The sequence below is a fragment of the Aulonocara sp. 'chitande type north' Nkhata Bay genome, linkage group LG6, assembly GCF_057382095.1.
Source record: "Aulonocara sp. 'chitande type north' Nkhata Bay isolate Kocher_YH1m ecotype deep benthic linkage group LG6, A_spYH_male_GT1.1, whole genome shotgun sequence".
NCBI lineage: Eukaryota > Metazoa > Chordata > Actinopteri > Cichliformes > Cichlidae > Aulonocara > Aulonocara sp. 'chitande type north' Nkhata Bay.
This window is the reverse complement of record NC_141349.1, coordinates 35,265,339-35,291,650: the sequence shown is the minus strand read 5'-3', so window position 1 is coordinate 35,291,650 and position 26,312 is coordinate 35,265,339. Positions and strand designations below refer to the sequence as shown.

The following is a 26,312-nucleotide window of genomic DNA, read 5'->3' as shown; positions in this document are numbered from 1 at the left end:
AATTAAAACTTTAAATGGCATCAGCCTTATTCCTGCTGAGTCCAACAAAAACATGGAGCTTTGTATTAGTTCAGTCAGGCCGTGAAGTCGGTGCCAGCCCACATCAGTCAGTGGCTCAGCTGACACCTTTCTACACATCTCACTGGCAAATCTGAATTAGGGTGTGCTATTTAGCTTGTTTCTTGAACATGGTTACGGTGTAGCCACTTTGCAACCCACACTTCCATTTCCTCCTTTCATGGCTGTATCTGCCTGAATCAGTGTTCTGCACTGGCTCTCGCTGTGGCTTCCCATGCCAAATATGAATCACTGCAGACACACATAGCAATCTTTTGTCTATAGCGGCCCTGGCTAAAGCAGGAATTTAGCTCAAGAGCTACAACAGCAGACTTTCATTTGAGATTTATATCCAACATCTGGCTGAGAAAGTTAAAAATTAAACTTCTTGGATTGAATAAAAGGATGTCTGTCTTCTCCAACCTTTTAAGGTATTGTTAAGTCAGCCGTCATGTCTCTCCTCAACTATGAAGATATTCTGTATGGTCATGCAGCCTAAACAAGACTCCAGCACCCAACCCCTCCATGCCATAGTCCAATTTATAAAGATCTGCTGTTTATCATGAAAGCTGTCATTTAAGCCTTCCAGTAAACCAGTAAATATACATTTACTGTTGTGAAACAGGACTCCATCATTCCTTTAGAGAGTTTAAAACTATTATGGAATCCTGTGATCTTTGTAATAATGTATTGTTTATACTGTTTTTCTTTTCAGGTATAAGTAGGGTGACTATATCCCAACAAACTAAATGTGGGGCAAGCACTGTGTTTGTGTGAGACAAGATGGGACACGTCGACACTCCTAAGAGATATGAAATAAAAATTCAGAATGTGTGAATTTTATTTCACAGTTATTTCCTCTGCTCTTCTGCCTGGTAGCAGGCTTCTTTTTAGCTTTCAGTTTGGAGGTATCCATAAATTGGCATACCTTTTTTATTTTAACAATATCTGCTCATTTTAGCAGTTTTTTTTTATCCAAATATGACCCATATACCGTGTCACTACACACTGCATTTTCCTCCTATGCAAAATTTAAAAGTGACTCAAGCAAGAAAAGGAGAAAAAAACTCTCAGCATATGTCATTACTTTTTCATTTGTGTGAGCTTTCATTATATTCAGCAATAACAATATGTTTTATTCAGCTCTGCAGAGGTTTTGACTTTTTGGTCCCTTTAACTTTCCCTGATGATGAGTACGCCATTAGACAGGCTGACCTTCTTCTGACTTGAATAAAAAGCCTTTCTTTCATATGCAGTGAGTAAAAGCCAGGCGTGAGGAATGTGCGTGTCCTGCAGAATCAGTCGAAAATGTGCAACATTGACTCAAAATGTGGGACAGATAGAAAAAGACTCAATGTTGCACAGTCTCTCACAAAGAGGGATATTTGATCAGCCTAGGTACAAGTTGTCTCAATGAGATCGTCTGATCAAATGAAATTTGAACTAATATAAAGGCAAAGTATTCAATTAAAATGTCTTCATATTGAACAGCTAAGTTTTTTTTAATGGAAAATAATAATTTTAAATTCATACAAAGGCTTTTTCATTTAGAAACCACTCGTTATTTCTAAATGCTCCAAACACTGATATGAAATAGTTCGCATTTCACAGTAGAAGTGTTTTTATGGTTACAAACACCCTTTTGTTTTGTTGCACAACCTGTTAAACCACGTATCTGTTTCTCTCTTTTAGGAGGCGGATTTTGACGAGCTCATAAACTGTAAATTCCAGCATGCCTTTGCACAACCTAACATGATAACTGAATATACCTGAAACGTCCTACCTGTGCGTCATCGCGACGTTACGCAAGTCGATTGTGTTTTTGTAGGCTACAATTAAAGTAAGTGTTAACAGCTGAAAAGTAAAGAGAAATTAGGTCTATAATGTAGTAAGTGGAGTTTTTTAATTACGTCACGCCTATTTTATTTTTCATGAACAGGTGAAATACACAGAGTAACAGCAGCACTTCAGCACGTCGCTTCGCAGGAAGTCCAAAGGATTTCCATCTGGGTTGCGGGCAGCAGGGGGCGGAGGTAGTGTTTTTCTTTTTTTGGATGAGTTGGGGTCTTTGCCAAGGCGGCAGGACAGAGTTTGAACTGCTGCGGCGGAAAGCGGCCGAGCAGATTTGCGGTTTCTCTCTTTTTGTTTTTTAACGCCCAGGACAGGCGCTGAAACCTGACGCTAACTGGGGGGGAAAGCGCTTGTGGCTGTGCGTAAAATCAGTTTTGTCTCGAAAGTTTGAAATAACTCTTGGAAGTTTGAAGAAGGTTGTTTTGGCAATGGCCTGGACTTTTTTCTTTGCCGAGGTAACTCCTCTTTTCGCTCTGCCGGTTTAGTTTTGGAGTAGAGGCAGAGCCCGAACTCGGAATATGCAGCTTGTAGAAAGAAAGTCGGACTGATCCCAGGTTGGATTGCCCTGCTTTTGTTTTCTCTCTGGCCGGGCTCGTGGAGGAGATGCGCGCTCAGGATGGGACTGTGCCTCGGTACCGAAGTTACAGAAGAGCAGAAGAAGGCGAGGATACACAGCGCCAAGATAGACAGAGAACTTTACGAATCTGCCAAGCGGGAGATGAACGTGGTTAAAATACTCATTCTTGGTGAGACTGACAGCTTTAAATGAACCCAGCTGTTGATGATTTTAGTTTAAAATAACTCAGATATTCCATGTAAACTTTAATTTTTGAAGCACAAATCCTACTTTGACACCACACTTTGATTTTATAGATAACTTTTACAAATAAAGCCCGATCACAGTTGAACACACAGTAAAACAAGTTTTAAAACACTTTTTTAACCATCTCACGTTCTCCTACAGGTGCAGCAGAGAGCGGCAAAAGCACTTTGGTGAAACAGATGAAAATCATCCACAGTAATGGCTTCACCAAGCAAGAGCTGTGCACCTTCAAGGTGAGAAACACTCTCACGCTCACCCTGCCTGTGTTTTTATCAGTTTATTAGCATATAGTGCTTCCACTAAGCTCTTGTAGAGAATCTAAACAAATGCATGACTTCAAAAGATCAGTATCACGTGTGGGGTTAGAGCACGGGTGTCATCTATAAGGCCCGAGGACCAGAACCTGGAACGGCAAAAACTCAAATCCGGCCCGCTGGACAGTTTTGCAAACATGATAGAGGGCATAAAATGTAAGTTTTACAGCTTTTCCTGCTGATAAAGACCTCTCCAGTGATTCATACCACAGCACAGACGTTAAGTAAAAGAGAAATGATTAAATGGCAGAAAAGTTCCCTTTTTTCACTTTCTACTATAGAAATCTTGGTTAAAAAAAATTTCATCAATCATAAAAAACTTTGCTTATACACACAGGCCACTGTGGGCAGTGAGCTACCAAAAACGTTTCTGTAATTTTATGCATTTATCATCTAGAAAAAATGAGATGTACTTTCATATTATTTAATTAATTAATTAAAAAAGCCATTGCTCTTCCTTATTCTATATTAAAATATCTCAGGAATTAAGTATGTAGTTAAACATCTTTGCAATGACAAAAGGGGGAGTTTCATTCGTCCAGCTCACTTAAGATGAAAGTGGTCTGTATGTGGCCCTCAATGTAAAATGAGTTTTTCATCCCTGATTTGGAGTCTAGTTTCCTTTCAGGTAATAACATGACTTCGACAAAGAGCTGAGATTATGCTGCAGACACAGGAATGCATTTCAGTTTGTTTTTTTTTTAATGATTAGAGAAGAGATAGAGATGAGATGGAAAATGAAAGCAAAGCCTGGTTTTCCTGCAGGGGGGGAGATATCTCATGATACCCAGGATCAGGCACAAGTTGGTATGCAGTGATTTGGCTCACATCTGCTCTTCCTTCTGTTTGTGTGAGAGTGACTGAAAGCCAAATTCCTCTGTTGTACTAGAGGTTGGGATGGGGAGGGGAGAATGGAAACGGTTCAACACACACACACAGTTTTTTCTCCCATTAGCTTGTTTTTAATGAGGGCTTATCCTCTTTGACCTCTTCTCTTATTGTTTTTCCTGATTTTTACTTTGCTGTACTTTGCCCTTCTCATTCTCTTGCTTCTCCTTGCTGTGTTTAATGATGTGATGACAGGAAGGGTCTTCATCATGCTTCAGTTACCTGTTCTGTCTCCCAGCAATAACAGTCCTGTCAGTGGAAAAGTCTGACAGTCAAACCTCTTTTTAGATTGTGAAACAGACCACGAAGCTGAAAAGAAAGTTAGGAGGCTGGAGTTTTTCTTGAACCAGTGCTGACTATAGTATTCATTTAAAATAAGTTAACCGGATGTCTGGATAGAAGTGTGTGTGTGTGTGTGTGTGTGTGCACGCATGTGTTGGAGAGGGGAGGGGCGTCCCCTTGATTTGCAATAACTTCGGGAGCAGTTAATTGGCCAGGATCAGCTACTGTCCACTAATGCTTTATGGCCACAGACTGTATATAAAAGATGGACATGGCTAGGGTTTTTGGGGGGGTTTTTTTGGGCTCAGAAGTGACCGTGTCTTAGCTATAGAGAAATGTGTCTTCATGCTAGCTTGTAAACTTGCTTTGTAATGCTGTAAAGTTGGGGATTTTTAATGTGGGAGTCTTTGTTTTGGGAATTTACCTCAAGTGGCCACTTGAGGAAATGCAGTTTTTTGGGTTTTTTAAATTTTACTTTTATCAAAACACAGAAAGGAGAAGAGAGTCAAGAAACTGAGTGTGAGTCTGCAGAGGTACTGTCTGCCTGACAGGGCTTTGTATGTTCACACAGACAGAATACCAACAGTACAGTTGGTTTAATGTAGGTATACATTAATGAGGCTAATCCATATACTATGCTTCATTCAATTTTTTTTATTTTTGGCAGGTACAATCCTCCATACATCATTTTTTGTTTCATAAATACATATTTGATTTCAGCGTTACTTTGCATACATGCTTCAACACATTTTGAGTTCCAGTTGCACCTCTCTTTTGTCATTGCCGGTGTCAGTTGGGTTTGGTTTTGTTCTCAGGTGACGCCCTTATTTTAAAGTGGAAAAATGACACCAACCCACAATCCTGCTCTTCCGCCCCCCTCCCTTCCCCTGTCGTCCCAGCCTCCCACAGCAAACAAAAACACGCCCTCTTCTCTCTCACACACATGCACAAAAATACACAGATGAGCTCATCGCTCTTTCACCTATTGTTTCACATGTGTTTGTGTTTATCTCTGACACATTGCCCTCTATTTGGAATAAGAGTCCGTGCTTCCATCAGTACAGTAGTAAACACCTCAACCCTGCCTTGACCTGAACAGATTATCCCTGCTCCACTTTGTTTTTTCTCTGATGAAATATCATCTGAAGCAAAAGCCAGAAAGACATTAAGAAAACATTCCTACATTTCTCTGCGTGGCTCTTAGGTTTGGGTTGTGTTAGGACCATGACAGGACAGCCTGTTTAGAAGTAATAAGTGGAGGAAAGGTAGGACGTGGGCTCCTCTTTGTTTCATCCCTCTTTTATTTGCAGCCCAAGGCCGTGGTGTGGTTTTTACTTTGGACATGCCGACGGGCAGACATTTTTTCCTTTTGTTCCCTTCCAGTGCACACAGCTCTGTTTTTCTGTGTGTGTGTGTGTGTGGGTGCACTGTTGATGTAGTAGTTTTTATCAACTGAATTCGTATTTTTGAGCCTGTAATCTCGTCTGTTGACTCAGGTGTTTCACTAAGAACCTTTGTCAAGGACAAGTTGCTGGAGAAATGCAATAAATCTTTGAGCTTTTTCCTCAAATGTGACTACAAAGCCTGCAAGCAGACTCATGCTACACTCTTATACTTAGTTACTCATTGTTAAAAGAAAAGTTGGTAGTTAATGATTAAATATCAGGCCGCTGCCAGTTAAGTCACATTCTTTGTCGTGGTTTGCTCTGACACGAGACATGTGCTAATGGCTGTTAATTTTCTGTGCTCAGTGAGCTGATCCAAACGCCGAGCTGGACCAGGACAATAGTTCAGTGTAACTGGACGGATTTAGCGATTATGTTGTTGTAATGGGACTCATAATGTCTTTGCTGACGCACAGTGCAACACAAAGTTTCCGTAATACTTTGAACTGCTGAATCTAGCTGGAAACAGAGGTTCAAAAGGTGTAACAGGCTCTGTGGATTTCTATCTGGTGGACTTCCTTTCAAAAGGACACACAGACACACACACTGGTAAAGACAAGGTGTCACTTTACTCCTTGAGAGGTGAGGTAAAGCTGATAATGAGTTCAGATTACCATACAGTGACTCCTGTAGGCTGCAGGGTATGTGCTCTGTACTGATTGGTCAAATGCTCTGAAATGGTTAACAGTTATCACTTGAAAAGACAATGAGATATAGTGATATCTGCACACAAAGCACAGATGTCTCCAAAGGTGTTCATCACCATTGCTGGTGAAGCATCTCTGTATATTGGCATGATCAAAGAGAGATGCAGATAATGCATGAAAACAAGTTACCAGAGGCAAATCTGCAGATGCCTGCAAAATGGTGAAATTTGCTTTTAGGAGGAAGCCACCGCCTGGATTTAACCAAGCAAATGGGGATGAGCCTTGAACTGTATAAAAACTTTAGTCACTGGTATGTTTAAGTTGGTGACAGGTTATTTAACCCAAACTGGTGCAGTGAGTGGCTTCTCATTTCCTAAACTAAAGACAATATGTAGGAAGATGAAAAAAGAGCTTCTCTCTTTCAGAAGGGTTAAATAATTGGCATCAAGCAAAGAACTGTGGAAGTGACTCAAAATTCTTTATTGGGTTAACATCTGTCCCTCCATCCATCCATCCATCCATCCATGTATGTCATGGGGCAGCAGTCTGAGCAGAGAACACTCAACATTTGTGAAAAGCTACTTTTACCCTTTTGAAAAATGTCATTTATGGTCTGTTTGGCCTGTGAACATTGATGGGTTTTCACCTACAAAATCCCTCCTTAGCTTTTCTTCCAAAATCCCAACTGCATGTTATTAGTCTTGGATAATCTATGTGCTCATCGAATGCTGATTGGTTGACGAGTGGAGCAAGATATGGAACTAAATGGGAGAAGTGTGAAAAAAGAATCATCAAAGATAAACAACACAGCATGAAAAGCAGAAGCGGCGAATACTTTTGTTTTTTAAACACCTGGTTTCACTTCAGCTTGCTGATGGACCAACAGCAGCACAGGCACGAGTAGCCCACATAATACAGTATCACATAATTTCTACACTGCCTCTGTCAACAACAAATACTCTCCGCAGATAGACGGGCGGTCCGTGGGTGCCTTAGCGCTACCTGTGCTCAAGCATAAAGCAACCAAAATAGTGACTTCATGGAGCACGAGAGGTTGTTTTCACACATGGATTGGTCACCACAGAGCCCAGACCCCACTGAGAATCTTTGGGTTGGAAAAGACTTTACACAGTGGACTGACTCCCATCATCAATACAAGAGTCTCGGTGAAAAAATTGTGCAACTTTGGGTGGAACTAAATGCTGTCACATTGCACAAGTTCACTTAAAGGATGCCACAGTGAGCATCCTGCTACTCTTCTTCTCCTCTGTAAGTGCTAAACTAGAATAAGCTGAGTCAGGGAGGACGAACTGGGAAACAATTGATAAAGACAACAAAGGTGGAGAGGGGGAAGTGAGGAAGCACAACTGAATCACTACCCTGAGACGAGCTGTAAAGATAGAAGCATGAACTGTGACGCCTCTATAGTAAATGCTTCCATTGTCTTTATGAAGCTTTGATCACTTTAATTCAACTTGAAATATGAGAGTTCACCTTCCTCACTAAGCTGCATGTGTGTGTACTCCTGAACTTCTAAAAATATATCGATTGTGTTGCATTTTCTTGCTTTTCAAACTAAGAGCACTGATTTTTGGAGTCCTGCATTATTTGCATTCATGTTTACTTGCTAGCGGCTCTTTTTCTCTGCATCTGCTTATTTCAGTTCATTCATTTAGCTCCAGCTTCTTCAAAGTGAGTGTCAGTCGGTGCAGATCAGTCACAGGTGTTTGATTTGGTTTGTTAGGCTGGTGCAGAGAGAGAGTGTGTAGGTGCTGCTCACTGAATCGAGAAGTATTTCAAACTCAGATCTGAATAAACATTTTTCAAATTTTTTTGTGAAAGTCCACAAAACATAAAAGCATAATTCGCACAAACATAACTGTATTTCTTGTATCTTTATGACCACATGTGTTGTGCAACTGTTTTTATTCTGAAAGCGTCTACACACCCACACACATGCTTTCACTTACGCTACCTGGTTAAACCCAATCCTTGCTGGAGTCACTTGTGAGGTCAGATGCGAGAGTAAAGGCATGTTATCGATGAACAGATTCAATCTGTTTTTGCTGTTTTTAAATCTAAACAATTTAAATAATTTAAAACAAAATGAAACTTTGTCTGTCTTTTAACCAGTGACCCTGGTAAAAAATCTGGTGAAAATCATCAAATACAAGTATAAGCAATATGTCTGAGAGCTTTTTAAAGCCAATTATCTGCCAGACTTGTGACTTCCATTTGTTTTTGTGGCCTTGATCCGTTACTTTGATGAAGCCCACAATGCTGAAACAATAACCTGTTTGTTCTCATGGGAAAGTAAACTAGTGTAACTGAGATTTGTGAACTATTTCCCTGAAGTTTCATATTAGTGCTACATTTTACCTTTGAGCTACTCCATCTCCGAGAACCTGAGAACTCTGCTTCAGCTCAGTTTCAGCCCGGAGCAAACACAAAGTCCTCATTGCTACTTTGTGTATGTTGCAAAATGCTGAAAGTGGTAAACATTGAAGATGATCTCCAGCTTCGCGACAATAAATATACCTGTGAAAAATTTGAAAATGCCAATAAAGACATCTATTGTCTAAAGGAAGACACGCAGTGCTGTGAAAATTATTTGCCCCGTCCTGATTTCTTGTTTTCTCGCATACTTGTTACATATTTAAACATTTCTCCTATTCTGACGCTGCCTACCTTTCCTAATAGCTTACAGCTTTATACCCCTCGTCACACATTGACTTCTACTGCCGATCAGTCCTCTGAATCTCCCTTCCCCTCAGCTTTTCTTTTAGCCTCTTCATGTTAGCTTCAATCATTAACATCGTCCTTTTATCAACAGTTCTGGTTGTTATCTTTAATCATTTATATTTGTTTTAATTTAATTTTTTTTTTTTTTTTTTTTTTTTTTTTTTTTAAAACTATGTCCTTTGTTGTGTTTTAATTATCCCAGTTATTTTACTGATTGTCATGCAACACTTTGCTCAATGTTTGTTGTGCTTAAATCTACCTACACTGCTGTGAAAAATTATTGGCGTCTTTGCTGATTTCTTATGTTTTGCTAATTTGTCGTACATATAGATACTAGCGTAAATGGGCTATAAGTGGGCCCCGGACCATCACACTACTGCCACCATATTTGGCTGTTGGTGTGATTTTCTTTTTATGAAATGCTGTTAGTTTTATGTCAGATACAATAGGATCCAAATTTTCCAAAAATTTCAGCTTTTTGGGGAAATATTCATTAGTCCACAGAATATGTCCACAAAAGGTTTTGTGAACCATCAGGATGTTTTCTGTGAGATGAGACTTTGTCCTTTTTCGAGCTCTCCCATTGATGTCATTTTTGCCCTGTCACTTTCTTATTGTCGAAACATTTATCCTGACTTTAACTGAGGAAAGTCAAGCCTGCAGTTCTTTAGATCCCAGACTGACTTCTTGAGTTTCTTTAGATACATGATGTTTTTCTTTTTAAGATATTTTAGCCTACTTCACTTTATCAGACAGGTTATATTTAAGTGATTTCTTGATCCACATGTCTGGTGACAAACATTACTTTTATTTATTATTAAAAAAATTTTTTAATGGGCACTTTTGGCTGCTCCCTTGTCACAAGTGGTTGCCACAACTGGTACCGACTGGGTTAGGAATGCTATTTGGTGTGTCTCTAGTTGGAATTGAACCGGTGACCTTTCACTTGGCAAGTGAATGCAAAGTGTGAATCTTTGCCTTTTAATAAGCATTAGTAACCTCGATATTTACCCGCACGTCCAGTTTTCAGTCTAAACTAAAGATAATCCGGCTCCTTTGTCATCTTTCCAATAGGGACACAAGGATGTTGTACCAATGGGACAACCAGTTCTTTTTCTTCCTTTTACAGATTTAACAAAGAAGCTTGGTGAGTTTTTAAGATTTCTTGTGTAACCATGCCGTATTACACGTCACTGTAACTGCCTGGTCAAAACAACCCCTCGACTCCGGTTATGGAATATCGCAGATGAAGGCTGGTTGTCTTCTTGTTGTTTGCTTGTGTGCAGCTGTTATCTGTATCTGGATAGAAACAGAAGATGTGCTGTTGTTGTCATTTGAAGATTTTATCGCTTGAAGCTTTGCAAGCGCCCTTGTACCATACGGGCCATAGAAAAAGGTCATGGTTTGGCTTAAAATACAACAGCTGCCACTTCTTTTAAAGCTCAGTTTTCTTGGTTGCCAGGGTTACACATCTCCACTGAAGGGTCTGAATAACATACGTCCTTCAGTTTAATGTCCGTAAACGTAAACAAATGGATTTCTTTTTTTGTGAATATTTCAGATTTTGCTCTGACACAGGGTTGAATACACAGGCCACAGAAAAGTTGTTTGGCAATAACGGATAACTGAGGTTTCTCGTGTGACATCATGTGGAGTTGCTCAAGAGTTGTCTATCATATTGGAAGTGATGCAAGCGCTCGTTGCTACAGAAAAACATGTATTTCCTGACTGGTTGGCAGTGGTTTCTGGAGGCTGCTGGCTCCTGCTGGGTGAAATGGTTGCATCAAAGGTGATTGCTTTGGTTACTAGCAGATTGCCACAGCTGCCTGTAGTTTTTTATGTGCAAATACTTTGTAACTACTAGCCAAGCTTGGAAATGGAGAAGAGTTGTGCTCTTTGGAATATTTGTAATATTTTGGCTGCAGGGCAGAGGCACAACTTTCACTTTGAAGTCGAACTGTCTCCATTTCTCGTTTGCGTTCACGCTTTTCACAGTTTCACTAGAGCTCGGAAAGAAGCTGGACAGTGTTTGCAGACGAGTCTTTCACTTCCACTACAGCAATATGCCAGCGACCAAAGCAATCCCATAGTGGTTTTTACCAGCTGGCAGGGGGAATAGTGGTTGCTGTGACTGACCGGTCTCTAGGCTTGTGTGACTTGAGCCTACATTGTTATCACAGTTGTCACACCTCCAAAATAGGTAACCACTTAATATCACATAGTTAGTGGTCTCGTGTCTGTAAAACCTCAGTCTCTTAAAGTGCACATGTATCCATATAGAGGGCACATATAGACACTATTTGTACACTACTCTGCCCAGTGCAGGCGTGAATTTCCACTTCGAATGACCCCCATGAGCCAATGAATCTCGAAAGACTCATAAATATTAAAATTATAGTAATTATTGGAAATATAATCAAGTTTATATAAACTCTGTTAAACCTTTTGAGCTTTGGACAAACAACAGCATGCTGTCTATTGTGCCATACAGGTTTGAAATCAGAAGTGACTGCAGATGAAGTATATATTAACATATAAACATGTGATGTTGTTTTAATTGAAATTTCTTCTTCATAAACATTTCTTTTCTGAATAATATAAGATGTGTATAATTCAAATCAGCTGCCACTCTCGGTCTTCTCCGACATCTCTGACATGCTGACATATCTGCAGCCAACAGCTGTTGATCAGCAGGGCGTTGGGAAACTGTTTCCTATATTACGTTTGTGCACAGCATGCACGCAAAGGTCTGTGTATTAAAACACTGCTTCACAGCACTGCCGCTGGTCGAAAAATACAACAGAAAGAAAAATGTAAATATGTGAAGTCGTTCATCTGTCTGAAACAAGTTTCCTTCTGATTGGCTTCCTCATAAAAAAACAAGTTTTAACACAAGTGGATTGGGCTGTTGTGCTTAAAGCCAGAGTGTTGTCCCTGAGATGACCATACATAATAAGCACTCTCAGTGATATCATGCAGACTGAAGACTAGAAAAAAAAGATGTGAAACTTGAGTGTGTAGTGCAGTCTCACAGAGATTGTTTGCATACATGCTGATGTCATTATGTGGAGGTTTGAGCATCAACCGTTAGAACAGTTTCTGTAAAAGAAATAAATAAGGACTAGCATGTTTTCCTCCATTTTCACTAAGTGACCTAACAAATCTGAGCAGCTCCAGGCGGATATCTTTTTTTTTTTTTTTCCTATATTATTTGTTGCACATCTCAAATCTCGTCCCTTTACCGGAAGCATTCTGATTTTTAGTGAAGTTCACGGTCATAAAGCAGGAAAAACTGAACACATTATTTGGTTTTTAAGACTCAAAGTGACAAAGTTATTGTGATATTAAGTTGTATATCTCTGAGTGACTTTTATTGTGAGTCAGAGGGAGACGAAACACAAAGCAACTTATTTGTGATGCAAGTCAATGCAGGGCTGTTTGCTCAGCTCTTCTGGTGAGGTGAAGCCTTGTCACCTCTCTCTCTCTCACACACACACACACACACACACACACACACACACACACACACACACACACACACACACACACAAAGAGGAGAGCAACCAGACTGTGGTAGAATTGTGATGGAATGTGAAGCTTATCTTTAGTTGGTAGCAGATAGACAGAGACAAAAACTCATATATACACACACACACACACACACACACACACACACACACACACACACACACACACACACACACACACAACCTGAGTTAGTTCAAATCTCCAGGTGTGTAAGCATGAATACAGATTTTTGAAATTAGTTTAATTTGAGTTGTTCAGGTGTATTTAGGATCTTATGCATCACATTCTTTCTATGTTAGAGGACTGGACATGCTTTGGTGGGCTAGTAGTAGTAGATTTATTTATATAGCAGACAGCACAATCACTTAATCAAGAGGATACAACCAAAACAAGTTTATAACATTCAGTAGAATCAGAGGAGAATCATCTAAATGTCCAACAGATGGGGATCCCAGCCACACTCAGATACACTGACTGGACTCAACTAAGTTCCAAGTAACAAGTCAGGAAGGACATGAGTCAGGTCTCAGAGGTCCACAAACCTGAACTGGCAAAGTATACTATCAGGGGTTAACCACTCAGGGGCAGTGTTTGCCAGGGTTGTAACATGAGGAAAACTGGGTGGTTTTCCCTGGTGGGTAGCAGCTGCTTTTTGCAAATGAAGATGTGATCAGGAGCTCTGATTGGTGAAAGTCAGTTACAATACAAGATCAGAGAAGAAGCTTCAAACAGCTCGATAGTGCCTTTTATCCTGTGGTTGAACTTGACCTCTGCTCTGTGCTCTTTGGCAGCCGGCAGTGCTCGATAACCTCCTGACCTCCATGAAATTTGTCCTCCATGGCATGGGCACCCTCCGCATCAACCTGGCTAACAACAGAAACAAGGTACTCATGTTCGACTTCTCTCACCTTCAATTTTGGTCTTTTTATTTTCTGTCGTTGTCATCCTGCTCCTGCCCTCTTAGAGTTTTGTGCTTCTTGTGTCTCTGCACGTCACCTGGATCACCATTAGAGGGCAGCATCTTAGCACTATAGCTACACAGCTTTCATTGAAGGAGAGCATAAAGTTAGGCCACTGGTGGGTGGTTTGCTTGTGAGGTTTAATTTAATTTGAACTTTACTGTCAAAGTTATCAGAGTGCATGTGTTTTCCACCTACACAGCACATCCTGCTGGGCAATGATGACCAAAGTATTTCCTCTATTAGATGTCATCAGAATGTGTGTGTGAGCATCTCTTTGTGTATGTGTTTGTGTGATTAACAAGTCTGGATGTGGAGACAGACTCATAAACTTTTCTATCATTTAGGCTTCCTTCTATCTGACCAATCGCTCCTCCCTGATCATTAATCTGAATTTCTGTCTCCCTGTTGTCTTCTGGCAGGTTCACGCCCATTCCGTGCTGTCGTGTGGGCGTTGTTTTGACGAAGACCAGGTGCTCTTTCCTTTCCTGAGCCATGCTCTGTCCTGCCTGTGGGCCGACCAGGGAGTGAGGGCCGCGGCTGCCCGGGGATACGAGTACGAGCTCAATGACTCGGCGCTGTAGTGAGTACTCCTCGAGAACAGACTCACGCTGTGCTGAAGAGATGCAGGGGACTAATTAGCTGGACTTAGCAGCTGATGCTGAGCCATCTGCTTACTGTCACTGGGAGTTAATGTCTGGAGAAAGGAAGAAAGTAAACAGTGCAGGAAGATAGACCACAGTTTGGAATCACATATACTTCCACAACTGTTGTATTTCTTAAAATAAAAGCCATTAAATACATACATAAACCAGATATTATTTTAGTTTTGGATGCGTGTATGAAGGAGGAAAGGCATTTTTAAAATTATCAGTATAGGGAAAAAATTGTGATTAGACACAAAAGTGATGACACCATAGTGAAAGCAAAGAATTGAGGCTGAAGCCTGAAAATAAGAAAGTAGAGTGTGTGAAACAGAAATAAGACAGAGCGCTGACCCACCAGGAGGCCGTCCGGTCTCATCCTCCGCCCCTGTGAGAGGCCTCGCTTTGGGGTTATCTACACCGACAGGACTCTTGGTTCCTACTGAGAACCACCATGCATCACCTTCTTGCAAACACACATGCACACACACACTGTGCTTCTATAGTACTTATGAGGACTCTTATTGACACAATGCATATATTACTCTTTGATCTTAATTTGTGTTTTCTTAAACACAAATTAAGATGTTTGTTGTCTGCTGTCATTTGTTGTGATTGGATTCACCAAGTTTGCTGTTGAAAACTGGATATGCAGAAACTTGAAAATGAGGACAAACTAAAGACGAACACAAAGAGTGTGCACTGACGATAAACATGATATTTAAAAATGAAAACACAGGTTGCTACAGTGGGCAGCTCGGCACCAGGTGCCCTTCCTGACGCAACCACAAATGGATTCAATTGCAATAATACCACACACAACACATCTTATAATTGAATTTGACTGATGCCATTACTGTTGTTATGATTACTATTGTTAAGTCAAACCATGTAAAAATACTGCTGGTCTGTCGAGTCAATCAAAGCCCTTTCACTGATTTCCAATAAAAAGGCTTGTTAGACGTTTCAGGTGTTTCCAACTGTTAACTGTGATAAACTGGCAACAGTTGCAAATCTCTTGCCATCTGTTAACTGCTTGTACGGAGAGTCCAGCCAGAATGTCAGAAATTTAAAACAGAAATCCCTCCACAAATGGTGACGAAATTTCTGCAGGATGGCGAATTAACCGGAAAATAATATAGTTTCTCAGCAACTTCGCTTTTGCATTTGAATAAAACCAGCACGCAAACAGCTGGCGAGCAGCTGAGTCGAGTCATCGTCTGCAAAAAGATGCTTTGCAGATCACTTGCAGTGCAAAAATCTGCATTATATACAGTATTTTGAGGAATTGCAAACAGATTTTTATTTATTTTTTTTAAATTGCTGGCTTTGTAAAATAACGACTAAAGCTCAAAGTGGTCCTCACAACAACAGAAGTACCAAACAGGCTCTTGCATGTTGTTTGCCCTGTGTAACATTTTTTATTTTTTTATTTATTTATTTTTAGCAGCAGGATGTGTGTCACTGTCCAAGAAACGAATTCAGGATGACGGGTAGAGAATGTCACAGTCAGTTCACATAGGTGGAGATGCCATCGTGTGAATGTGTGTGTAAAAAGATCACATTTTACTGAAGGCACACACACACACACACGATACAGTTGATTACACTAGCTGTGTAAATAGCTAATCTGTGTTTAGAAGCTGTGCCTCAGTGTGTTATTATGGTAAACCACAGTGTGAATATTCATCGTGATCAACCGCTGCGGCCCCTGGGGCTTCAGCCTTATCGCTGCACACCCAACACACGCACTCAGCCACACCAAACACACAATGTGTTAGCCTCCACTCCCGTAAGTGATACCTGATTTTTCTTTTGATCTCAAGTTTGTTTTCAAGTTATTAATTTCCCTGCCGCTCTCTTTCTTCTTCCCCTTGTTTCTCCTGGCTCTTTAACCTTTTTGCACCCTTCCCTCTGTCTTCTTCTCCTTCCTCCTCCTTTCCCAGTTTCTTTGAGAACATGAGCCGCATCATGTCTCCTGAGTACGTGCCCACAGAGACAGACGTCCTTCGAGTACGACTGAGGACGACAGGCGTGATAGAGACCCAGTTCAAAGTCAACCACCTTATTTTCAGGTAGTCACTTTTCTTTTTTATTAAGGTGAAGGATGATTCTGCATACAAGAACCGAGTCACTCAGAGCTGCTGTTGTCAGGTCTGCTCTTGACTTCTGCAGGGAGCGCCTGTCGTACCGACTTACTTCACTTCTTTAGCTGCGACTGTCTTATCTCAGTCTACAGCCATATGATAGTCCTGAGATATAAGATGGAGATGGGCGGCTTCATTCAATACGTCAATACGACACCTATCAGTTGGCTTTATGCTCATCTACAAACACACACACACATACGCAGAAGCATCAGTGGCTCGGTCTTATCAGTGGAGCAGCAGAGCTCAGGAGACTGCTGTCAGATGACCATATTCATCTCTGATCAATGGGCCGTTGTCACATAATACCACCTTCTTTATCATCTTCCTATGGCTGAACTCATTTCCTGAAGCCACTGACGGTCACGACAGGGCAATAGGTACTAATGAACTTGATTTTCTCTGCAGTGTGACTAATGCAGAATAAATGTCACTAAAGGAAAAAATAGTCATTTTTATTTCATATCGATGCAGTTTTATTAAATATTCAACGCCTTACTTAAACGGTGCTTCATTTGATTAGTGACACATTTTTTTAAATATTTATTATCAGATTTTTTGATAAATACTCTTTTACATTTGTCGTATGACTGTTACACGCTCTGCAGCCCCAACTGTCCTTCCAGTTGAAGTCCAAGAACCTTTGGTGTGTAAATAAATTGGGTAGCACCAGTTTTTGGTTGCACTTATCATGCTGTCATGGCTGTTTTTGTTTCTTAGATTATAAGTAGTGCTGTCCCCGTTAATCTCGTAAAAATGACGTTAACGCCATAACCGCATTAACGCAGCAAATCTCTATAAGCGACTTAATGCGGGTGTGGCTGGACGGCGCTAACGTGTTAACGAGCTAGCCGTGCTAACACGTTAGCACTGTGCAGCCCCATGAACACATTAACTCACTAACAGAGATTTGAGGCATTAATGCGGTTATGGTGTTAACGTCATTTTAACGAGATTAACGCTGACAGCACTAATTATAAGAAATTTAAAGTAAAACCAATATTTCCAAAAATTCTTGTGTCCGTCTGTGCTACATAAATGGGGGTTTGTCCGGGATCCTTTGGGCTAGATGGCTGTGCTGTCCTTATATTGAAGCATATCTTTTTTAGTATTTTTTTCTTTGCTGATTTAGGTCATCGTGCTTGTTGGTTATTCTGGGTGGGAATCTGCCACGTTCCTGGAACAGTACTGCAGATGGGCGTGGTTGGTTATGCTATTTTGAAAAGTGTTTGGTTATAGCCTTGTGTGAACATGGCTGTGTTCATCTACATTACTGTTTATTGGTGACTTTTGAATAATGATGCAGTTCTTTTGTAGTGTGACTTTTAGAGTTGCGGCCCACTTTTGTTGAATAACTTGTAAATGTGGTTAACTGAAAAAAAGTAACTTTGTGTTCCTTTGCCACACTGTGGGTGTGGGTGTGACTCTTTATTTGCAGATGGACACTTGCATTTATCTTGCTGAATTTTATGGCTGTGGAAACTTGTAGTCATATCAGACCACTTGTTTTGTGGGGACAAGTGATCACTTCTTGTTGGGATTATTTGTTACTGTTTTTGGTTGATGTTTTGTTGTAACTTAAATAAGACTTGTAGTCTGTAGCTGTTCTCCTGGTGAAACCTTTATGAGCAGAGGTGTTACATCAGGCTATAACCCAGACTGTCCTTATACAGGTAGCACAAGAGACTTTGGGTGTTGACTGGGTTTAATTGCTAATTATTTAAAGATGATGAGGTGTGGATAAAGGAATTCCCGAGGTTGGCTTGGAAGTGACGCCATTTTTTTTGCTAATCCTTACTTCCCTAGCTGTTGTTTTCAGCTTAGATTTTTTTTAAGTAATTTAAAGAAAAAACAGAGCAAAACTTTCTTGAGCAAATGCACCTGTGTTTGGGTATTTTAAGTTAAGCAGTAAAATGCTGAAAGTCTCGTACAGGTGGCAGACAAAACACAAATACTTTTGGAGGAAGTTTAGGTTTCAGTTCAAGTGAAAGCATCAAAGTACTTTATAATTCATCTGAAGTGCTGCCAGGAGTTTAAAGTTGAGTAAAAATGTGAGCTGAACTGTATGTGATTGATATGAACCGTCACTTTTAAGTGCTTTTACTGGCAAAACAAGTTGAATTGTTGGCTGAAATCTAAACACCTGAATCAGTAAACGTACAGCAGTACGTTTGGGAGTGAGAAGAGTTAGGGCCAATGGAATGAAATGCAGCATAGAATTAGAAAATTATATGTCAATTAAATCTGCCAGAGCATTCGCTGCGAGTTGTATTGATCGTCTTTGACAGTTTTCATTTCCTGCTGTTAAAATGAAATGTTCAGCTTTTTATGTTTTATTTTTGAGAAGAGATAAAAATATAAAATGTTTATATGTAAAACACACACACACATGCACATACAGTCTCTTACTGTCTGTGTTTGGGTGCGTTAATCTGGGACAGATCAGATGTTATTCAGTGATGGATGATAATGTATGACATTTGAAGGATTTTCAGGTTGTAGTTAAAGTACAGTCTAAAGTTACAGGTACATAAGAAACTGACTGACCTGCCTATAAGGTGTAATTATATTCACTGCAAATAAAAGATGGATGTAGTCACCTAGAATGTCATTCATTGGGTTGCAGACAGTGTTTTTTGAAGTGATTTCAGCCTTTTAGCCATCAAGATTTAGTGTTTTTGTTTTTGTTTTTTTTAACCTCCTAAGACCCGCACTCTTCCACAGTATGCATTTTTAATTTCTCTTTGATATTTGGGCATATTGGGGCATATTGGGGCCCAATGAACAACAAATAATTACCAGATTTTTTTTTTTAACCTTATTTTTGTTTTTAAGAAAAATAAGAGCCACATATGACGATATTCGTTTAAAAGTTTGATAGAACAGTAGCAGTATAATGTCCTCGTAAAGCAAAATTGAGTATTCTGGTCTAAATAACCCAAAATGTGATGTCCACATATGTGGACGCCAGGTCCTAGGAGGTTAAATAACATTTTTAATCAGAGAGGTGGAATGCAGGCCTGAAGAAAGCTCACCAGGTGGTCGGTCCCATGTCATGTTAATTTTGTCATCAGTCTAACATTTGTCCCTAAAGTGGCCCCGCCCTTAACCCTTGCATACCTTAAAATCTTAATATTACTGAAAGCCAGTCTGTTAAATAAGAATGCGTCCCCTGCATAAATGTAATTGAAAGAGAAAATTATTTGCAAAGACCAAAAAAGATATTTTTATGTCAGGCCGTAAACAAGTTTACTTCTGTGTTTTACTTCTGAATTAAACAGCCTCTAGTGGTTGCTCCAGGAACTGCAGTTTTTATACCTATGTAGTGACTTTATTTTTCACTCTACTGGAGATTTCAAGTTGGGTGACATAGGTCAGCAGTCTGCAGCCCCCAGGCCATGTAAGTCTTTTGGTAACAGGCCCCGAGAGTTGAGGCTTGGGGCGTGAAATTAATGGTTTTCAGGGTTTGTTATCGTTAACTCGGTTGACTCTGGGTCTTTTCCTGTGTTGTAGTTGTGTCTTATTTTGAAAGAAATATTTACCTGTTACCATAGTGACCAGAGAGCATTAAGGGGCAGAGAGGAGGATGTTACTCTCAATGTTGTTGGCACATTTCAGGAGGACGCTATTAATAAAGTTACACAGTTAATTCACATTTCTTATTATATTTACAAAATACCACAGGTTTTGTCGTATCATTTTATTTTGTTGTATTTATCCGCGACACCTTAAAGGCCAGTCCTTGAAAAAATTGACGGACATAAACCGGTCCGTGATGCAAAAAAGGTTGGTGACTGCTGTAGGTGTTTTTCCTGAAAATTAATCTGTCTTTAAATAATATCCCCAATAGCCGCTAATTTTACTTTACTTTTAGAGGTAATATCTAGTATGATTCTGGTCTGTATATTAAATCCTGCTGTTTGTGTAGCTAAAAATCATGTAAATCTCAAATCAGGCAATGAATGTTAAATTGATGTTGTGTCTGTTGTCATGTCCAGGCCGTTATGGAGATAGCAAAGCTAACACAGTTGTTTCTTATGTAAAATTTACCATCAAAGTCATTTTCTTGTAGAAATGAATGAAACATAATCCTGACTTGGTGGGAAAAAAATGTCAGAGTTGGGATGAAATGATTTACTCCAGAGCAGTAAGTTCTTATTGAACTTTAGCAACTGACCTCTACAGACCATAAAATTTAATAGTTGGTTTTGCGGTTCCATTTACCGGTGTGACTTTTATGGTACGGGCAACACAGTTCGCATTCTTTCTGTGTGTGTGGGTTTGTGTCTGTCATCATATTCCAGAAAATCAGATTATTTTCCACCTCTTTGTCAGTAATATCCACCAAAGGAGCGCTCCCTCCCCCTTTTTCCCACCACAATATCAACCTGTCCTTCATCTCAGTTCGACGTTACATCTCATATGGAATTATAATAATAAAACACATTACCCTCAGCGCTTCATACGATCTCTGTTTAGCATATAAACATTGTAGAGAAAGTCAGTTTGTCAGCACACGGCTGCCATCTGGGATATTGGCGTGACATTTAAATGCTTCTACTATGTCTCTGGATGCTGCAGACGTGACATGTTTGACTTGATTTGACAAAAGTAAGTTGTGGTTTGTTTGTTTTTTTGTTTGTTTTTTAACTCAGGAAACATTTCACTGCATTGAGATCCTTTGATCGTGCCCGAATCTTTTGTTCTGTGGTGATAAATGCTACCTTTCCCTCACAGTCTTATTAATTGCGTCATTTAGTTGCTCAGTTTCTGCTTTTTTTTTTTTTTTTTTTTTTTTTTTTTTGTGAAACACTAAGAAGCTGACGTCACCACCAAGTGACGGTGTCAGATCAGAGCTGGGGGAGCGGAGTCCCAGGTGGTGCTGCAGGAAGGAGCCCAGCATCTCACGCAGCCTCTTTCTAATCTGAATTCTGGAGAAGATAAATAATTGGCTTTAGTTAATTGACACTCTGCACCATTAGTGTGTGTGGATTTCCTTCTGTGACTTGAAAAGATTAAACCCAGAGGGTTGATGAAGAGCTTAGCATAAGTTAATGTAATTATTTCATACTTGGCCATAAAATGGGTATTACAGGGATTTGGAGAAGTAGATGGTAGGGGAGAAAGGGTGAGTTTTTGCTTTCAGACATAGGAAGTGTGCAGTTTTTTGTTTTTTTTTTGTTTGTTTTTTTTAACCTACTGTTAAACAAAGACTTTTGATTTCACATTTAAAATATTACTTCCCAGCATTTGTGTTAGTAACCTGCTGATATTTCAGAAAGTGTGGTGTTATTACAGAGGCGAGTTTTTGGTGTCGTTTTGTCGCCATTCGGGCCGCACTCAGAGCTAACACAATGCGAAACCGTCTCCCTCTCTTCAATGATTGTCTCGCTTGTTCGTTCATAAGGTTTCTCATCAGTGGCCACATCTGCGCCCTGTACTCCTTCCCTCTATTATTTAAGAATCACTTTAGGTCTCACTGTAAGTGCTATTAGGCCTGTGTCTGTTTTCATTCTGACTCATTTAGTGCATTTTATAAGGTACTAAATCATCAGATTTTAAGTCACAAATTAAAGTTTAAAAATGAAGCTTCTATGAGTTTACAAAAACAGTTTAAAGTATATGAGTAATATGAGGTAAAGCACAGACTTTTAGGTTTATTTGAGTGCTATTTCGATCCAGATTGGAGGAAAGATTTAGGAATTACAGGGTTTTTAGGCTATTGCTTTATTATTTATTCATCTGTTGTGTAGAAAAAAAGATTCCTAGTATAAACATTTTCTGTGTGAACACAACATATAGTTGAATGACCTCTCACAGCAAGTGAAAGAGAACAACATGCATTGGCCTTAAAAAATAGAAAGATTAGATCAGACCAGGGACCTCTGTCTTCAGAGCCACATGTGCTTCTTTGTTCATCTTTACTGGCTATAAAAGTCCTGTTACTTTTGCAGAACCTCACATGGATGTACAAATGGCTCATCTTTATAGTTCACATAGATTGGAACAAGAATTTAAGTGTTCAAGAATTTAATGTGATTTCATTACCAACACTACTGGCTTGCAGGTATACTTGATCCACTGGTAGATTTTGTTTTCTTTAACAGGATGATTTATATATGGAATAGGTTGTATCAGGATGAGACATTTATTATCCTAAAGTTTAGACATTGTTTTATAGCAGCAGATATTAAAAAAATTAAGTTGCACACCACAAACATGTAATAAATACCATTTTTTTAAAAAGCCCACTTTAGACTCATATGCTTTGGAGCTCCAGGTAGTATTTTCTTTCAAGAATTACATAAAAATAGCTTTCGGTTGCTTTGGTTTTTTTGACCCCTGGAATAGCAGACGAGAAGGGATGGATGGATAGAGAGATGGACCTCTGAACTACAACAATAACAGCTTTCCCTAAACTGACTTCTTTGGACAGGAATCTAAGACCGGATATACCAGCATGACTGCTCACGATCCGAAGCACCTGTAAGACATTTTCGATGCTCTCATTGGGACTGGGTTACTGGTTTATTGATTATGTGACAGAAGCAGCTGGATAAATCCTGGAGTTTATAAAGCACGAAGGTGAAAATGTGGATTTGGGGTTATTGTACTTAAATAAAACTAAATGGAAAACTAAAAATAGACATGAAAAAGCAAAACTAACGAACTGACCTTTGTGAAAAGGAGCTACAGTACAATAAAAAAATATTGAGGAAATATCTTTAGTTTTAGTATCTGTTTGGTTTGATGAGGCAATAATGGGACTCTGGATGTCTACAAGAGTGAGTGCTCCGTTTTTATTGTAATACCTATCATGCCTCTGATATACCTCCCAAACAAAGACTGACACTAATTAAGACTAAACTAAAACAATTTCAAACAATAAGAAGTAAAGTGAAATAAGAAAACTCACTCTGGAAACTAAACTGAACTAAAAGGAAAAAGTCAGAATGAAAGAAAATTAAAATTAATTGTAAAATACAACAGTATAATAACATTTGCTTGGAATGGTGTGCAATGAGGCACTTTACTTATTTGGGAAAAGTAATCTTTTAACGGCATTTAGATTAACATTTGCATCTATGGTGGTGGCATACAAATCCAACATTTTTAAAAACTGTAGAAAGTATATTCAACCCATTTAAAAGTGAAAAATCGAATCAACCATAAAGTATTGTCAAATAAAAATACCATAATTTCTTACAGGTTTAACAAAAAGCTTCAGTTTTTGGGACATACCAAAGAATTTAGTATTTTAAATGAATCAGCAGGCCAGCTGAACATGGGGAAATCTGAAATCAATCTACAGGTAGATCTCCAATCCAACGTGCATAGAGTATAAACTTTTCAAAAGAAAAAAAATTAAATATATTGATGTTTCCAAATTTGCTTTCCAAACAAAATCACTTTTTCTGAGAAACTTAAATGCATTTTATGAGAATTTTGTGAAACCACTGATAGCAGTGTTCTACAAATTAATAGACCAATAAGAGCTTATTTCTGGTTTAGTACATATTCTGTGTGTCTGCTGGTAAATAAAAAAAAGTGTCTTTTAATCTAGTTTTATAATCGAGGACGAACCCTTTCAGGAGTTTTATTCTCGTCTTATGTTCTCGTTCAAAATTAAATTCTTCAGGCACTAAATCAGAAGTATAAAATCCTCCAAATCTGTCATTAGATCTTTTTGTACAGCTGTGTTTAATTTCTGCTTCACATTATCTTTGTTACAGGAGATTTACTGAAAACCAAAAACATTGTGGGGAATCGTCCATGTAGAAGTAAACGTGTAGTAAAATATTAATACATTAACCAGTGTGTAACATCAAACTTTGTTTTCTATATTATAGAGGCTCTGAATAATGAACATGACCAAATGTTCATTTTTTTTAAATAATTCAATATCTTTTACTGATCTCACACTACAGTGGTGTGCCGGAAGTCTGTACGAAAATAAGTCTGCCTGCCTTCCTCCACCCACACTTCCCACAGCTGTAGTTGACCTTATTGACCCACTTTTGTTTAGTTATTTCAAATCACATTTGACGGTCTTGATTTCTGAAAAAGCTGCAGAGCGCTAGATGAGTTTCTTTAATTAGTTGAAATATGTAACAGGAGACACCTGAGGCACACAGGATTACACTTTATTAAGTTGAAAATGTTCCAAGTGTGAGCTTTTGGTGTTCTTGGATTCAAAACAAATAATTCAAAAGAACAGTTTACCGTTTTATGAAATTTGCACGCTAACATTGCTAAGACTTTAATGAGAGGATTGAGACCGTGTGTGTGCGTGTGGGGCCAAACAGCAACTAGCTTATGTTAGTATAAAGACAGAATAGTTAATCTACTATGTAGAACAACTTTTAAAACTATATATTGTTTTAGAATTTTTATTAGTGTACAGATTTGATGAATAACAGTCAACCCCCTTTTATTACACCTGCTTTAATTTCCATTAATACAAATATCTGCTCGGCTCATTTAAGCATGTAGATGCAGCCAAAGTTCAAACTGAGCATCAGAATCTGGAAGAAAGGTGATTTAAGTGACTTTAAATGTGGCATGGTGGTTGGTGCCACACAGACTGGTGGGGTATTTCAGAAACTGCTGATCTGCTGGGATTTTCCCAAACAATCATCTCTATGGTTTACAGAGACGGTGGGGAAAAAATATCCAGTGATTTTCTCTTGGAGAAAAATCACATGTCAAAGTTTACCCATGTCCAAGGTGAGTGGGTAAACTGCCACAACCTGAAAGGAGAGTAACAGTAGCCACTTGTTAAAACCAAGCAATGCAGAAAAGCCAAAGTTCAAACAGTATGTCACCCTTTGAAGCAGGTGGGCTACAGCAGTAGCAGACCACACCTAACATGATAACACTTGTGAACAGCCCAGGCAAGAGGTGATGGTCTAACGGTGTCTTGTACATTTTCTTGGCGCATTTTGGGTCCTTTAGTACCAACTGAGCATCATTTTAACACTACAGCCCACCTGAATATTTTTTCTTACGTTTATAACCACAGTGCAACCGGATGCCAGTCTAATAGAGCATGTTTGGGGTAGAAGAAGAGATTCAGATCATGGATATGAAACAAATGCCATGAAGCACTGAGGCAGTTCAGAAGGAGAAGCCATCTTTTACATGTAAAACATGCAACTTGTATTACATACCTCAAAAACATATAATAAACTAACAGCACTGCACTTCTGTTGAATCCTTATTCAGACACTTTTGATGGTGTGTGTGTGTGTGTGTGTGTGTGTGTGTGTGTGTGTGTGTGTGTGTGTGTGTGTACAGTCTCGCAATTTTACGCCCAGACACAGCCTAGTTAGCATACAGAGGTCCTGTTTGAACTTTGACCTCTCTGTGTAATAAGGTTCTGAGTCTTTTCCTGGATCATTAACATCAACTGCTCTGGTAATTACAATTACAACACTGCAGATGAGGGTGAACATCAAGGGGCAGAAGCAGGGGAGGGGTGAGAGGAGGGAAGGATGACATAAACAGAGATGTCTTATAGAAAGAAATGTGTTTCTTTATGCAGGCGAGGTCGGCGTTTGGATGCTGGGAGTTTCATCACTTTTCATTTTGAGAATATTACAAACGCAGTAGAGCCACGCAAGGAGCTTTCCATCAAACTAAATGCTACAGCATACACCGATGAGCCACGGCATTAAAAAATAATGGCAGCTGTCCTGATATTCACGTGGATGTACCACACACCTAAACACTGTTGCTGCCACTGCAACAGCCAAACAATGTACCTCATGGTACCCAAAGGTTTCGCTGCCAGTGTACTGGTTTTTATCAGCACAGGTGTCTGTGTCCTGATGGGTCAGAGCTGTTTTTACTGGCGCAAGGAGGACACACACAGTGTTAAGCAGATGGGTTTTAATGCTGTGGCTGACAGATGAATATTTCCCTGGTCCATTTAACTCAAATTGCACCCTCCAGCTTTTTATTGAGCACTGGTGCTGAAGGTGGT

General features: G+C 39.4%; 1 protein-coding gene across 1 annotated transcript in view; it reads left to right on the top strand.

Moving 5' to 3' along the window:
- The first annotated feature begins 1,872 nt into the window (after positions 1–1,872).
- The window catches only part of gnav1 (guanine nucleotide binding protein (G protein) alpha v1), a 34,546-nt gene continuing 10,106 nt past the window's right edge, over positions 1,873–26,312 (top strand). The window contains exons 1-5 of the mRNA XM_086296604.1: positions 1,873–2,654; positions 2,873–2,964; positions 13,369–13,461; positions 13,959–14,119; positions 16,127–16,255. Of these exons, the coding sequence (XP_086152730.1) occupies positions 2,525–2,654; positions 2,873–2,964; positions 13,369–13,461; positions 13,959–14,119; positions 16,127–16,255 (605 nt within the window). The 5' untranslated portion in view covers positions 1,873–2,524. The remainder of the gene's footprint in view (positions 2,655–2,872; positions 2,965–13,368; positions 13,462–13,958; positions 14,120–16,126; positions 16,256–26,312) is intronic.